General features: G+C 49.4%; 1 protein-coding gene across 3 annotated transcripts in view; it reads left to right on the top strand.

The window, feature by feature from the left end:
• The window catches only part of COLQ (collagen like tail subunit of asymmetric acetylcholinesterase), a 79777-nt gene extending 69199 nt beyond the window's left edge, over positions 1-10578 (top strand). For 2 of the 3 annotated variants that reach the window (XM_049870871.1, XM_049870872.1), the window contains exons 13-17: positions 2278-2417; positions 3432-3551; positions 4038-4158; positions 6000-6102; positions 8120-10575. In XM_049870871.1, the coding sequence (XP_049726828.1) occupies positions 2278-2417; positions 3432-3551; positions 4038-4158; positions 6000-6102; positions 8120-8189 (554 nt within the window). In that variant the 3' untranslated portion in view covers positions 8190-10575. Of the gene's footprint in view, positions 1-2277; positions 2418-3431; positions 3552-4037; positions 4159-5999; positions 6103-8119 lie in introns of all 3 variants that reach the window. The other variant, XM_049870870.1, reaches the window with a different exon arrangement.
• The last annotated feature ends 5067 nt before the right edge of the window (positions 10579-15645 follow it).

Below are 15645 nucleotides of genomic sequence, written 5' to 3'. Positions count from 1 at the left end.
GGGAGGCCTCAAGGTGTAGGGCTCCTCTACTGGGGTCTCCTCCTCCAGCTGCAGCTGCTTCCCTGGGTCCTGACCAGACCTCTCCCCTGGGGTCATGTTATTTCCTGCCCTTCAGGGATTTCCATACCCTGTCCCCAGTTGCTGCATGCCCCAGTTGTCACATGACCTACCTTGCTTCTGAAAACAGTGACTGGCTGTCTTCCAAGTCCCTTCATTTCCCCAGGAGGAGGGGTACTTATTTGTTTCCTTTTACAGTATCTATGTTTTCTTCTCTTTTTCTCTCTTCCTGTTGGTTGGTTCTTGCTCTAGTGTTTTTCTACTGATCAGAGGGTGACTATTGGACTTTTCCACAGACCTCATCTCTCTAATTAGTCTGCATTCATTCATTCAATCATCAAACACATATGTGCCCCTACTACGTGTCAAGCAGTAGTGAATAAAAACAGGCACAAACCCTGCCCTCATGGAACTTACATTTTACCAGGGGAGATAGATCTTGATCAGATAATCTCACAATATGCAGAGTCACAGATAAGCGCTGTGAAGAAAAGGCATAAAGAACTATGAGATTGTTCCCAAGAAGAGCATGGCAGTGTGAGAACCCCAAAATTCCTCCCCTCAGAATTCCTGTTTGAAGCTGGATCAGAACGGAGTTAGGAGGTACTGGGGAGGGGAGGTGGAGGGTGAAGGGGTGGACAGCTGGAAGAGGAGTGGCCTATGGAAAGACTGCTTCCCCAGACCAATGGCACTCAACCTTGGTGCACATTGGAGTCATCTCGAGAGCTTTAAAAAATATGAATGCCTGGGATCTATTCCCAAAAATCCTAATGGAATTGGTTTGAGGCATGTCCTGGGCATCTGGGCTTTAAAAGCAGGGGTGAGAACTACAACTCTAGAGGGTCTCCGATGTTGTAGGCAGTGAATTTCCTGTTCACATCATTCTGGGACATGTCCTGACTCTTCTCGGTACCAGAAGAGTAAGTGGGCTGAGCATTTACAAACGTCCTATTTTCTTTCAGAAGAAACCCACACCCAGAAATTTCTCTGTAAGGTTCACCCTTCAGCCGAAGATTAGATAGGTCTATAAGGCCAACTAAGCCCCGGTGGCACAGTGGTTAACAGCATGGCTGCTAACCAAAATGTCAGTAATTCAAATCTACCAGCTGTTCCTTGGAAACCCTATGGGGCAGCTCTACTCTATCCTGTAGGGTTGCTATGAGCTGGAATTGACTCAAGGGTAACAGGTTTGGTTTTTGGTTATAAAAAAAAAAAAATTATAGAGCCAACAATAACACACATGAGGGACATGCTTCAGTCATGTATACTGGACTGACTCATGGTCGTACTAGCAAAGACAAGAAGGCAGGAAGGGACAGGAAAACTGTAGGAATGGAAACAGGGAACCTGGGGTGGAGAAGGGGAGAGTGTTGACACATCCCAGGGTTGGCAACCAATGTCACAAAACAATTTGTGTATTAACTGTTAAACGAGAAACTAATTTGCTATGTAAACTTTCATCTAAATCATAATTAAAAAAAAAATTCCTCTATACAATCCTATATATAAGAAGAACAAAATAAAATGAATAAGAAACAATAAAAGTTATCAGTCAGTAATGTGTTCATCTGCAAGAAGCCCCTGTTAATAATGGTCTAAACAAATAGAGAATTATTTTTCTCATGTAGCAAGGAAGTTCAGAGATGACAGCAGTGCTTTGGCTCAGCCTTTAAAGTGTACTATCAGGACCCCAGGCCCCTTGTCTTTCCTGCATATTTGCTTCTCTTCTCATAGTTGTGGCTTCATGGTCGCAATACGGTTGCTGCAGCACCAGACCTCTTGTCTGTATTCAAGGCTCAAAGTAGTAAGAAGCTATGTCTCCACCAGCTATGTTTCTCTCCTTCTCAGGAAAACGTTCCCAGATGGCCACCCTTCCTCCACCGCAGACCTCACATTTGCCAGAACTGTGATACATGGTTACCTCTAGCTGCAAGGGAGTCTAGAAAGTAAAATTTCTATCCATCTAGTCTTTAAAATAGAGGCAAGGGAGAATGAGACCTGGGAATAATTATGCAATCCACCAAGCGTAATTAAGGGACCGGCAGAAAATTCGCTCCCTATCTTGGATCAAAAGCATCTCTTTGAACTTCTCTCCTCCAGGTTTACTCTGAAATGCGTGGATTTTAACCATCTTTCTGTAGGGAGGTTGCTCATGTCTCCTTGGACTGTTTGGTTTTCTCTTCCTTGGCTCTAGTAACATAGCAGTCTGTTGCCTCCTAGGACAACTTGTCATGGGACCCAAAGGGGAAAGAGGATTTCCCGGGCCTCCAGGAAGATGTCTGTGTGGACCCCCTGTGCATTTGAATAACCCTTCCTACGGGGAATCTGGGTACGGGCCCAGTTCCCCACGAGTTCCTGTGGTAAGGCTCTTCTGGGCGAAATCTGGGGTGGCTATCAAAAAGGGCCTATCACCCGATCCTCTCGTGGCTTTGTAAACGCTTCTTAGTAAAATTGATTTTCCCTCATTATGCTGGGAACACATTTGTTATAGAAAATCAGAAAATCGAAAGAAGAAAACCAAATTGTCCGTTTGGTTGTGGGTCCATTGTGGGGGTATTTTCTTTGACTTTTTAAAGAATAATTTTTACATGGTTGAGATTATATTGTATAAAAATGTTGCAGCCTAGTTGTCTCTGTTGAAATCCCATCATATTTCTACATTCTATAAATATCATTTCAAACTTGTTATTAAAGAAAATTTCTAATAAATACAAAAGCTAAGCAAATAGTGTAATGAGCCTCTGCATCCCCTTCACCTGGCAATGATCAACTCATGGCTAGCTAATCTTGTTTCCTCTTTATGTGTATTCACTACTGTCCACCTTCCCTTGGATTATTTTGAAGTAAATCCTGGATGTCAATTAATCATAAACACCATTTGAATGGATGCGTAGTTACCCATCTGTGGCATAGTTGTGCTATGATTTATCTAACCAGTGCCCTGCTGTTGGATATTTACAGGGTGCTCCCAAACTTCTCATTAATATAAATAAATAACACTGTAATGAACATCTTTGAGTGTAAGAATTTTGTTAGAATCATTTCTAGATGTTAAATTACTTGATTAGATAATATCACCTTTTTATTTATTAAGTCTTGGGAACATTTAAAATATTAAAAAATTTTAAATCACTGCAGACTTTTTTTATATCAAACTCAGATATGAGGAATTGGATTGAGAAGGTGTGGGAATAAAGACGGTTCTCCCCACTTGAGGAAGAGTCCTCCTCCTTGTCCCCACTTGAGGAGGAGTCCTCCTCCTTGTCCCCATGGTTAACCAGCCCAAGGATAGAGTTTCTGTTTTCTCCTCCAGCCTTCTCCCTACCCTTTCTAGAAGTGTTTTCTGGAATCCTCACAAGTGTCTTCTTTGGCAGATTTTTGTGGTCAACAACCAGGAGGAGCTTGAGAGGCTGAACACCCAAAATGCCATTGCCTTCCGCAGAGACCAGAGATCTCTGTACTTCAAGGATAGCCTTGGCTGGCTCCCCATCCAGGTACCCCAAGGAGGACACCTCAGGACCTTCCGCACACTTCCCCATACATGAAAGGGCTACATCCATTAAAGGAAAGGGAAGGCCAAACAGCTGGGCCTGAGGGCAGTTTTCTGCTGCCTGTTTCCATGGAAGAGCTAAGCATCCTCCTTCACACTTTTTCTGAGCAACTATCCCAATAGAGCCTCCTTTTTGAGCCTCTGAGGGGGCCCATAACTAAGGATTCAAACTGTACATCCCCAAACTGCCAGGCCGCCATCTTGATCTGGCCCAGCATTCCTCCCATCTACAGAGCTCTGGGAAACAGGAAAGAAGTGTCTTTCCCAACCCAGAGGAGGAAGTTCTGAGGCAGCCCCAGAAAGCCAAGGGATGCCCCAGCAGTGTCCCCCTGGACCGAGAGCATCTGTCCTCAAGGCCAGTGGCCTGCCCTGCTTTGTGGCTGCCTGGACATGTCATCTCCCGGTAACTGTTATGTGTTTCTTTGGCCAGTTGACCCCTTTCTACCCTGTGGATTACACTGTAGACCACCGTGGCACCTGTGGGGACGGGGTCCTGCAGCCTGGGGAGGAGTGTGACGACGGTAACGACGATATGGGTGACGCCTGCATCAGTGAGTGGGGCCTGGGCTCAGAGGGCCTGAAGCCATGGAGTTGGGGGTCGGGGGAAGCCCTAGACACCACCTGTGGGGGTTTGAGATAGTTCTAGAGCCAGACGGAGTGTACCTGGGCTGCTGTGGGGGTCCCCCACCCCTGCAGTTCAGGCCAAGTATTAACTCCTTCTACCACCCAAGCTCATCAATGGGGGTAGGTGTCAAGGATCTTGCCCCCAGAGAGGCCTCCTTTGTCCCAAAGAGTAGCGCCACGAGGCCTTCCCTTTTCTCACAATTCTTCTTTACTTGGCAAACCCACATCCCAGGATCAAAAGACTGTGGCTTTGTTGTATGGAGGAGTGAAAGGGATGCTGTTGTATGCAAAAGGAAGGGCCTAGAATTTGAATCAGTACTCACTTTTACTAGTTGTAGCTCTAGGAGCAAAGCCCTTCTGATGACAGCGGCTGGCCCAGCCAGAGCTGCCCTCAGGCTTATGGGATGTTACAGGACAGACAGGAAGAGGCAAGGCGCTGGAGGGCTTGCATTTTTCTTTATTTTGAATCATAGGACAAAGGCACGAGGTGAGCTGGAAAGTGCAGGCTTTAGAGTCAGACAGAGTTTGAACGCAGGCTCTGATAGCCAACAACCCGCCCTCGGGCTCAGGGAGGAGGCACTACTCCATGAGTGGGATGTTGGAGGATGACTCATGGCTCCGAGCCTCACTTGCCTCAACTGTAAAATGGGTACAACAGTACCGATTGCTCAGTATCTTTAGAGAGTCCATGAGCTAATAATGTTAGTGTAGGTTGTCTGGAGCATAGTAAGGGTTTGGCATCCATTTGTTAAATTCATTCAAGGCTTAGTTTTTAAGCCCCTACTATAGGAGCTGGAACGCATGGAAACACTGGTGATGCAGTGGTTAAGAGCTGGGCTACTAACCAAAAGTCGGCACTTCGAATCCACCAGTGCTCCTTGGAAACCCTATGGGGCAGTTCTACTCTGTCCTTTAGGGTCACTATGAGTCAGAAACTACTCGATGGCAGTGGGGTTGGTTTTTTTGTTTTTGCTAGAGGATCCAGGCTTGGGCTTGGGGCTGGGGACGTGTAGATGCACAAACAGGGAGCTTCCCCTCAAATAGCTCAAGGGAAGGACGAATACGCACCCTGACGGAGGCGTGCCCAAGGAGTAGGGATGGGCACATGCTGCTGATTCTCTTCGCGTGTGGCTGCACCTTCCCCGGATGCCCTTGGAATTCCCAGGATGGCAATTGCTAGGATGCTGGTGTGGCCTGGAGTCCCTTCTGCCCTTGGTCACACAGTAGGAAAGAACTAATGGGGTCTCTGTGCCCTGTAACAATAAGGGTGGGGTTCACATCCCAAGACCCTCCCCTCGTGTGAAGCCAGAGGCCCCCCTTGAAGATGACCTGGCTCCCCAGGAAAACAGACTGGGTCCACCTGTGTCACCCACCCTGGAAGCGTTCTGTTTCATAGACAGGAGTCACCAAGTGCCATCCCTGTGCCTGACGCTCTCCTGGCCCTCACCTCATGGGACCCCCACAGCTGTCCTGGGAGGGGAGGCAGAGCCATGTCCCTATGTGCATAGAGGCCAAGTACCCTGCTCCTGGCCCTTTGGCGATGTGTGGCAGGGCGGGCTGGAGCTAGGTCTCCTTCTTCTCGTTCCACCATCATCGGTGCAGGATCTGGGGGTCTGAGGGCAGTACCTGGAGTCTGAGCTTTGTGGGGGGCAGTCCTTCCAGCGGTGTGGTGCTGTAGGTGGGCCTTTTGGGTGCACAGTCCTTGCAGGCTGAGGCAGGCCTGTCCCTTCTGCCCCTTCTCAGGCAGCACTTCTATGTGTCCCCTCAGGCTGTCACCGGGCCTACTGTGGAGACGGTCACCAGCACAAGGGCGTGGAGGACTGTGACGGCTCTGACTTTGGTTACCTGACCTGTGAGACCTATCTCCCTGGGTAGGGACCGCCTCACTGCTATTATGACCAGGGCCAAAGGACACTTCTCCCTCCCTCCTTCCTCTCCTTTTTCCCTTCACAAATGCTTGAGTATCTCTCACGTTCCTGGTGCTTTTTAGACACTGAGGTATGGTGATGAATAAGGCATGGCCCCTGCTCACTGGGAGTTTTCTCTTCGGTGGAGTAGGCAGACAATAAACACATAACTGCCGTGTACCCACTCAGAACAGCCTGCATGCCACCAAGGCCTGTGGCTGCACTGTCCTGGACAGACACAGCCACCAGCTCCGCCCTGGGACAGAGGGGTGGGCAGTCTCTAGCTTAGCTGTTGCCCCTGGATGAGCAGCCCCCATCCCAGTGGTTACTATGACTACATTGTCTCTTGGGCTGTGGGCCGGAGAGCCCAGTGGAGGGTAGACATATCAGGCATTTCAAAAGAATCTACACTCCTGTGTAACCTGAATTCCCCAGAACAACCCCCCACCCTGTCCAGCAGGCCTGTGGCCACAAGTGAGACCACACCAGCATTAATATCTCATTTTGCTGGTTCATGGCCAGGAACTTGGTACTCACTTTAAGAACCCCTTTAGTCATTTCCAAGGGTACTCAGTTGTGTGTTCACATTGCTCAGGGCAAGTATGTTAACGTCCTGCTTTCCACACTGACGTCTCCCAAGCCAACTGAGAGCCACTGGCCCCCGTGAGGTGCTAATTCCATGCCCCAAATGTGGCCTCCTGCGCTTATTCAAAATGCAAAATGGCGCCACCTTCCCCCCAGTTCTCACAGAACCAGAGTTGTATAATGTTCTAGGGAAAATATGGAGGCTGACCCTTCTCCCCAGTTTCTGTCCTGCCCGTCCCTTGGCTCTAGAGTGGACCCCCTGGTGCCTCAGATCTCCTAAGTCTCTTGTGAATCCTATTTCCTCAACTTTTGCTTCAGGCACTTTTCCTGTCATGGGCCGGGACCCAGGCCTTGAGCCAGGGCTGAGAACAGACACCTGTCTCTCTACCACTCCCTCTATGCACTCTCTTCCAAGGGAACCTTCTCAACTCCCCCACCCCGCACCCCTCCATGCTTATCCAAGACCATTTAGGCTTGGCCAGGTGGCCCTACTTAGATGTATCCACTGCCCCACTCCCTGAAGTAGGGAAGGCTTCTGACAGGTAACTGCCAGAGAGTTGGCAGAAGGTCTGAGCTGGCTCATGGCTCCATGGAGACAACTGAGTGCGGACAATCAGACATGGAGTACAGGGCTGAGTAGGGCCTGGCTCACTGGCTCACTGTGGTTACCCACCTAATCCCTAGAAGCCTTGAGGGATGCCTTTGATTGTGTGTATGTTTAACACACTGCCATGGGATTATGCCAGGCGCTCCTTGGAAACTCTATGGGGAGGTTCTACTCTGTCCTATAGGGTCACTATGAGTCTGAATTGACTCGACGGCACTGGGTTGGTTTTGGTTTTTTATGGGATTATTATTTGGGTTTACAGAGGTATAGGCTTGTGCTGTCCAATATGATAGCCACTAGCCATGCGTGGCTATTAAAATTAATTCAAACTAAATAAAATGAAAAACTCAGATCCCCAGTTGTATGAGCCATATTTCAAGTCCTCAATAGCCATATGTGGACAGTGGCTACCATATTGAACAAAAACAATAGAACATTTGCGTCTTTACAGAAAGTTCTATTGGACAGTGCTGAAAAGGGCGTGGTTCCCTTGAAGATGCTGTGTTATTAGCAGGGCTACTAATTCCTCTTCTACCCAGAGCCCTGAGCCAGAGATCAAGGAGAAGGACCTCAGAGGCCTAGACTTAACTCCCTCAATCCCCTTTCCCTACATGAGAGTGGAAACAGCCTTTATAGAGCCATTGGCCCTCAGGAAGGTGGCGGCAGTGACCGCTGATGGTTTGATCTCAAGTTACCAGAGGTGGGCTTGGTCCTTGGTCCTTGGAGCTGGGCAGACGCTTTTCTGCTGCTGCCCTGTGATGCCCTGACGGTGTTTTTGCCTCCCCTCAGGTCACATGGAGACCTGCAGTGCACTCCGTACTGCTCCATCGACTCCACGCCCTGCCGCTATTTCACATGAGGGGCACAAGGAGAAGGCTGGCTGCATCCCACAGAACAGCAGCAGCTTCTTCACCTCGTCAAACCAACCTCGCACTGTCCTGGTCCAGTTTCCACCAACCTTTGTGTGACAAAAACAAGGACAACTCTTGCTGCTAAGATGTGCTTTTAACTCAGTCTGGCTGGAAGAACCCAGGACCACTGCATCCTGTCTTAATCCAAAGTACCAGAAAACCTTCTAAATGTCCAACTCAGCCATGTTCCCCATTGCTACCAACTGGCCAAAGAGCTGGCTACAAAGCCCTCCCTCTTCTGGAATGTCGCTGACCCTGGCCGTGGCCTTGGCTTAGGACTGTTAGACACACATGGCCCTGCAGGGCTATTTTAGTTCTTAACTTGTTGGGGGTCTGGTGTGAGGCCTCTCTGCCCTCTGACCTCTGGAAACGCTGGCATTTTCTCCCAGGGTAGCTCACCCTCAGACCCCCTGAAGCCGGAGAAGAACAAAGCAGGGAATGGACAGACTCCCTCCGTGTGGCTCACTGCTCTGAACCTGCTGAGGGACCCTCAGTTGGCCACAGCCCAGCACAGTCTCACGTGGCTCCCCTAGGAAGACACCCAACTGTGAAAAAATACTGAGAAAGCCACAAAACCCACGCTCCCCCTCAGGCAGAAGGTGGGGGCTCAGGCTGGGCCGCTGGCCATACAGACAATTGCAGAGCTGTGGCCTTCCTCTTCTGGATGTTTCCCAAAGGGGTGGCTCATGGTTTTACCACCTGTCACCATCTTGACCTTGTGACCTCACTTTGACCTCTGCCTTATGAATGCTCCTCCTGTCCATTTCCTATTGAGAAGACTCTTAGCAGAGTGTGACCTCCCCCTGAGCCCACGCCCGGTTTCCCAGTCTAGGACCCTTGATGAGTATACAATGCAGGCAGAGACTGTTTCCGTCCTGAGTGCCATCTCTTGCTTCCTGCTGACTCCTCTGAGTGACTGTGGCCTCCCTTTGTGTCTTGGCCTTGCATAGCCTTGTCCTTATGTCTGTGTGCCCAAGCTCTTCACTTTCTACAAGATCATAGTCCTGCCTATCTGTGAGCTGCCTGCCACTACCATCTTTCCCAAGTGGGGCTTGGTTTAGCTTTGGAAAGATGCCTCCAAGGTGAAATGTGCCCCACAGCCGTGATGGGGATGTGCCTTCTGCTACCAGATGGAGAGACACCCCAGGCTTTGGTGCAATGCTATCCAGTGTGCCTAGGACAGAGTGAATCTTGGGGACTCGGCAAGCAGGAGTGTGCAGGGCATTATGCTGGTGGTTTGGTCTCTGGGTGGACCATGTCTTCCCAGGTGGATGTCAGCCCGAGTGGTGTCCCCAGAGGTGGTCACACTGGCCAGCCCAGTTCCCTGAGGCTCTGGCGCACCTCCTGGGAGATGTTACTTCTATGCTGCAAAGCCACCACCACCACACTGGGGCCCGCAGTAGGAAATCAAAAAATAAAGGCAGTTCATTTCCCTACCATGGTTCTCTCTTCCTTGAGGGGTAGGGGCCAGTGTCCCAGCACTGCTGGATGGGGTCTGGGGCTGAATTCAAGTTTACTTCCTGGACTCTGCAGAGAGTTCTAGAACATGGAAGCAGTCCAGCTCCCTCAGGGACAAGGGAGAAAACTGAAGTCGGGAGGAGCGGCAGCATATGCCCAAGATCACAAAACCTGGTCTTGCTAACCCAGCTCCAACCCCAACCTTGTGTCAGGACCTTGTCTAGGACTGGAGGGAGCCCCTAGGTGGCACAGTTAAGAACTCAGCTGCTGACCGAAAGGTCAGTGGTTCAAGCCCACCCACAGGCACCTTGGAAGAAAGGCCTAGAGATCTACTAAAAAATTAGTCTTGGAAAATCCTACCCTGACACACGTGGGGTTGCCACGAGTTGGAGTTGACTCAATGGCAACTCGTTTGTTTTGCTTTTTAGGACTGGGTAAGGCTGCAGTACTGCCTTTGGACCTGCAGGAGGGCCCCTGTCCTGGGTGCCTTAGAGGGCACTACCCTGCTCTCCTCTGACCATGACCCTCCCCACAGGGCAAGGAGTCTGTGGGGCCAAGATGACGTGCCCGCCTAGAACTCGCACTCTGCCTTCCCAGACCATGCTCCAGAAGCCCAGGGCCCCCAAACCCTTATCCTATGGCCCTGAGCCTGCTTCCAGGGCCTGTGGCCTCTTCCCCATGGCCATCCTCCTGAGTGTGGCCTGTGCACACCTCTAAGCCCAGAGAAAAGCTGTTTGGAGAGCTGCGCATGGAGCCTGGACGTGCAGGCTAGGTTTCTACATGGGTGTACGAGGGCCCTCGCTGTATGGGGTGGGCCTGGGGCTCAACAGAGAAGGGGGTTGGGCTGGGACAGGGCCCTGCTCTCCCCACAGCCCCACACGCTGCCACAGAACTTTCAGGAATCTAAAAATTCCCAATTCAGGTCTGGCCTTCCAGGTATTATGAAAATGTATTTGCCAAGGTAAGCAAATAAAATATATTTAATTAATAGTTGGTCAGTTTGATTATAACTTAAATGTTTAGACGTTTGGTGTGTGAGCCTCCATCTGGGCTCTTGTCTCTGGATCCCGCAATACTGGGGGTAGGCTTCTCTCCAGCTATTTCCAGGAAGGGTCCTGCAAGGCTTAGGAAATGAAAGGATTTAAAATCATGTGTTTCAAGAATACATGTAATAAGAGTAATTCTACCTGTTTGGTATGTAGAAACAGAAAGATGAAAGACCAGGGAAGATGGTGGTCTCTGGGTCCTTCCCTGAAATGCTAACTGTGGTGGAGGGGGCAGCTTCCCCATGAACAGAGCTGGGTGGGCTGCCCAGGAGCACCTGTAGGGAGGTGAGGCAGAAACAGAATAGGTGGCCAAAAGCTCACCTGTGCCAGGTAAATGTTTCCTGAGGTCATCTGCTGGTCAGTGGGAAGTTGAGGTGCCACAGTGTGGAGGAATCCCAGGCACCAGGATTCATTACTTCTCATAGCCTGTTTCTTTCCTCACCTAAAAGAGACTTTAAACTAGGGTTCAATTTTCTTCCAACTCTAATAGCTTGTGAGTGTGGACTCTGCCCTTCAGCTGTGACAGGTATGCCCTCAGATGCTGATGGATTCTGTCAGCAGCTTCTCAGGCTATCACACAGGGGAGGCGGAGAATAGGGCAGGTCTTCAGAGGTACAGTTGGTCACCAAAGGAGGCTATGACAATCTGATGCTTTTGTTGGCAAGTTAACATAATATCTACTTTGGATATAAACCATAGACTAGAACGTATTGGCACATATAACTTAAAAAAAAAAATGTCCAGTGGCAGAGTGGAGATTAGGCATAGTTCAATCAAGGTTCACACTCCATTTTTTCTTTATTCTCTAGGCTATTTATATCTGTCAGTTTACTCCTCCAGCTGGTTGTAAGCTGGCTCCTGCAGCTTTATGCTCCTATCTGCACCCGGCAATACTCAGAGGATGAGGGAACATCTATTCTGGTGACTCTCAGGAAACCCCTTTTCCAGAAGCCTGCAGCAAAGCTTGCTTCAAGCCTCCTTGGCCTGTTTTGAGTTACAAGCCCACTCCTGAACCAATTCTTTCATCAGGACAATTTCATCTGCTGACTGGATTAGAGCTGGATTCCTGAACCCATGGTGGGAAAGGTTATAGTACCCTTAGCCCACCTCTGGAAATTCCTCAGAAGCACTTGGGCTGCGTAGAGGCGTGGCTACTGGACCAAAAACTGGGGAGCAAGAATGGGGAAATGGATGCTTGGTACATACACTGTCCATTAGAGTGGCCACTTCTCTGGTGTTGCTTCTCCTTTTGGCAGTGTTAAGGGCTGGGCCACTTGGAGCAAACATTTTGGAAGGCTGCCCATACCCAGAAGCACTTGGTTGATTCTAGTAGGTCTATTCGGAGAGGTCACTCTGATAGGTCACCGCTGATCATGAGAGATGCGGTGTTGCTTGCAAAAAAAAGCAGAGGATTTGGGTTCACGATATGGATTTGAAGCCTGGCTTTCTCACTAACTTGCTGTTCAATTATTCTGATTTACTTCATTTCCCTGAGTCTCTGTTTTCTCACCTACAGAATGAAAGTAACAGTACTTTACTCCAGGGCTGTGGGGAATTCTAAAGGAGCCCTGGTGATGCAGTGGTGAAGTGCTTGGCTGCTAAAGGAAAAGTCAGTGGTTTGAACCGACCAGCCGGTCCATGGGACAAAGATGTAGCCGTCTGCCTCTGTAAAGATTACATCCTTGGAAACCCTATAGGGCGGTTCTACTCTGTACTATAGGATCACTGTGAGTCGGAATCAACTCAATGGCAATGGGTTTGGGAAATTACAGAGATAATATGGTTGAAGTAAGGAGCCCTGCTGGCGCAGTGGTTAAAGTGATTAACCGCCAACTGAAAGGCTTTTGGTTCGAAACCACCAGCAGCTCCCTGGGAGAAAGACGTGGCAGTCTGCTTCTGTAGAGATTTACAGCCTTGAAAACTCTATGGGGTCGCTATGAGTTGGAATCGACTCGATGGCAGTGGGTTTATGGTTAAAGTTTCTGACACTTAGAAATTGCTTAGGAAGTACTGGATTTTATCTGTGTCATTATCATTATTTATCGGTCTAGCTTAATCACTCACCTCTTTGGGGATCTCGGAATATTTTTTCTCCCTTTGAGGCAGATTGCATGAATTTGCTTTGACAGCTGTTTGGGCCACAGCCTTATGGCAAAGGAGTCAAAAAGAGTGATTGTTCTCAGACTCAGGTGCACACTAGCCCACCTGATACACAGCCCCAGGATGAACCTGTAGTCCAGTAAAATCAGGTTTACTGACTTGTAGTACACCAGTAGGTGCGCCTGGGTGGCTCAAATGGTTAAGTGCTCAAGTGCTAGCTGAAAGGTTGGCGGCTCAAACCCACCACCCAGCAGCACCTCGGAAGACAGGCCTGGCGATCTCCTTCTAAAAGGTCAGCCTTGAAAACCCTGTGAAGCAGTTCTACTGAGCACACATGGGGTCGCTGGGAATCGGAATCAACGCAACAGCAACTAATAACAGTACACCAGTTGCCACCAAGTCGACCTCCCGTGTGTCAGAGAACTGTGCTCCACACGGTTTTCAGTGGCTAATTTTTCAGAATTAGATTGCCAGGCCTTTCTTCCAAGGTGCCTCTCAGTTAGCAGCCAAGTATTAACCATTCGCACCACCCAGAGACTCCTGATTTGCAGCAGGCAGACCACATACAAGAGGAGCAATGGGCGTCGCATCACGGACGACACGGTTACTATAGGGAGACATGGAGTTGGAGTAGAGCATGAACAAAGCAGCACTGTGATGGGCTCCGAGCCTCAGGCCTGGACTGTGAAGTGGACCCAGGGTCCTGTCTCCTTGGAAACTACAAAGTTAAGATAAACAGGGAACGTTGTGCCTGAACACCCATGTCTGATGCTCAGCAGCTAGGTTGAACTTGACACTGCTTCTCTATGTCAAAGCAACTCACACAGCTCGGCTTGTCCAGGCAAGACGCGAGTGTTCTGTCCTCACTGACGTGATTCCAAACCGCAGAGTTCTGACAGCCTATGATTTTAGTCATAAGGCTTCCTCAGTGATTTCTGCTCAGGTGGCAGAAGTGAGCATGCAAGGTGGGGGATGTCGTCGGTAAGAAAGCAGTAGTCACTCAAAGAAAGGGTTATGACACTTTACGGCTGCAGTGATGACACTGGGAGAAATACTGTTTCCTGGTAACTTCGCAGCGGCCTTTATCTGTGTCTCCTATGGAAGCCTGACTGAATGGCAGGGCCCAGCACTGACTTTCCCCCTCTCAGGCCTGGCCTGGGTGTGACTCTTTCACCAGTAACAGAGGCCCAAGTTCTGCTCACTGACACCCAAGGATACAGCCTGTGGCTGGAATGTCCTGGCCAGTCCAGAAGCACTCCATGATAACCAGGGAGCTTTGGGGATGAGTATTTGTCCCAGGACTCTATCTACCTGCAAAGCTGTTTGAGCGACACATTTAAAAGCAAAGCAAGTCCTTTGAAGACAGGTTAGGAACTAATAGGACCTGCTGAGTGTCTCTTGGGACAGACACACAGGGCACCCATCACTAATTCAGGTACAGAGGGCACAACTGGGTAAATTGCTGAAGAACCTCCAGACCTCACTGTGATTAATGGGTCAACCTCTGCCCGGTGACTGCCCTTCCCAAGCTGTCCTGCCGCCTCCATCCCCACAGCAGAGTGAGCCAATTTAAATTTGAAATGAAACTTAGTCTTTCCACTTACATAGTAACAGCGAGCTCATGGATCAAGGACCCTGGTGCCTCAGCTAGATCTTTACACTGGAGCAAGCCACAGTTACACCCAAGGGCCCAGAGGCTCCAGGAACATGTGTTCTCCCAGATCTTCACTTGGACTGAGAGGGAGCTGTAAGTCTCCCAAAAGTGATGGGCTAAAGACTACCCACCTCCTCTCATTCAGCCCTACCTGAGAAACAGAACCAACACTGGCTTCATCAGAGGAACTTTCTCTCTGGGGCTCACCCTGAGTTCTTTTCACCTCCAAACAGTTGACTTTTGGGGTAAGGCAACTCTGTAAGACATACGACCTTACTAAATGGAAAAAAACAAAACTGGCTTTTCCCCTGCCCACTGTGTTCATTAAGGAGTCCTGGTGGCACAGTGGTTAAAGCGCTCAGCTGCTAACCAAAAGGACAGTGGTTCAAACCCATCAGTGGCTCCGCAGGGGAAAAAAATGTGGCAGTATGTTTCTGTAAAGATGACAGCCTTAGAAACCCTACAGAGCAGTTCCACTCTGCCCTATAGTTCTACTCTGCCCTATAGGGTCGCTGAGTTGGATTCGAGTCAAGGGCAACAGGCTGTTCCCTCGCCCTACCACCTACTCCCTTTAAGGAAATGAAAAGGGGCCACATATGAACACAGAAATTCTGATGCTGAGACTCTAGTATTATCTCGAGAGAATTTCATTTGGGGTTATTTGGCCCCTTCCATGGTGGCACAGTAGTTAAGCATTTGGCTGCTAACCAAGAGGTCAGCAGTTCGAATCTACTACCTGCTCCTTGGAAATCCTATGGGGCAATTCTACCCTGCCTTATAGGGTCACTGAGTCAGAATCGACTTGATGGCAATGGACTTGGTTTGGCCCCTTAATTTCTTCAAAGAGTAAACCGCCCCCCCCCCGCCTCCCTCCAGCTTTTCTACATTTTGGTCTTTGATGTTCCAACTCATAAACAGTACCACACTCCATTGTATGTCCTGGTTCCAGTTACCCTCAGCCCTTCATCAAACTAGGATGGGAAGCTGAAGAGAGTCACCATGGTAAGGGGTCATCACTGAGGCTCACCAAGAGAGACCTTTTTGCTCCGGGGCAGAGTTCTCAGAATCACCTGAAGGGTTTATCAGAAAGATTCCTGGGTCCCGTCCCAGAGTTCTTGACTCAGCAGGTCTGGGGTAAGGCTTCAA

Source organism: Elephas maximus, chromosome 27, assembly GCF_024166365.1.
Source record: "Elephas maximus indicus isolate mEleMax1 chromosome 27, mEleMax1 primary haplotype, whole genome shotgun sequence".
Taxonomy (NCBI): Eukaryota; Metazoa; Chordata; class Mammalia; order Proboscidea; family Elephantidae; genus Elephas; species Elephas maximus.
The sequence above is the reverse complement of the archived record's forward strand: the minus strand, read 5'-3'. Positions and strand labels throughout refer to the sequence as shown.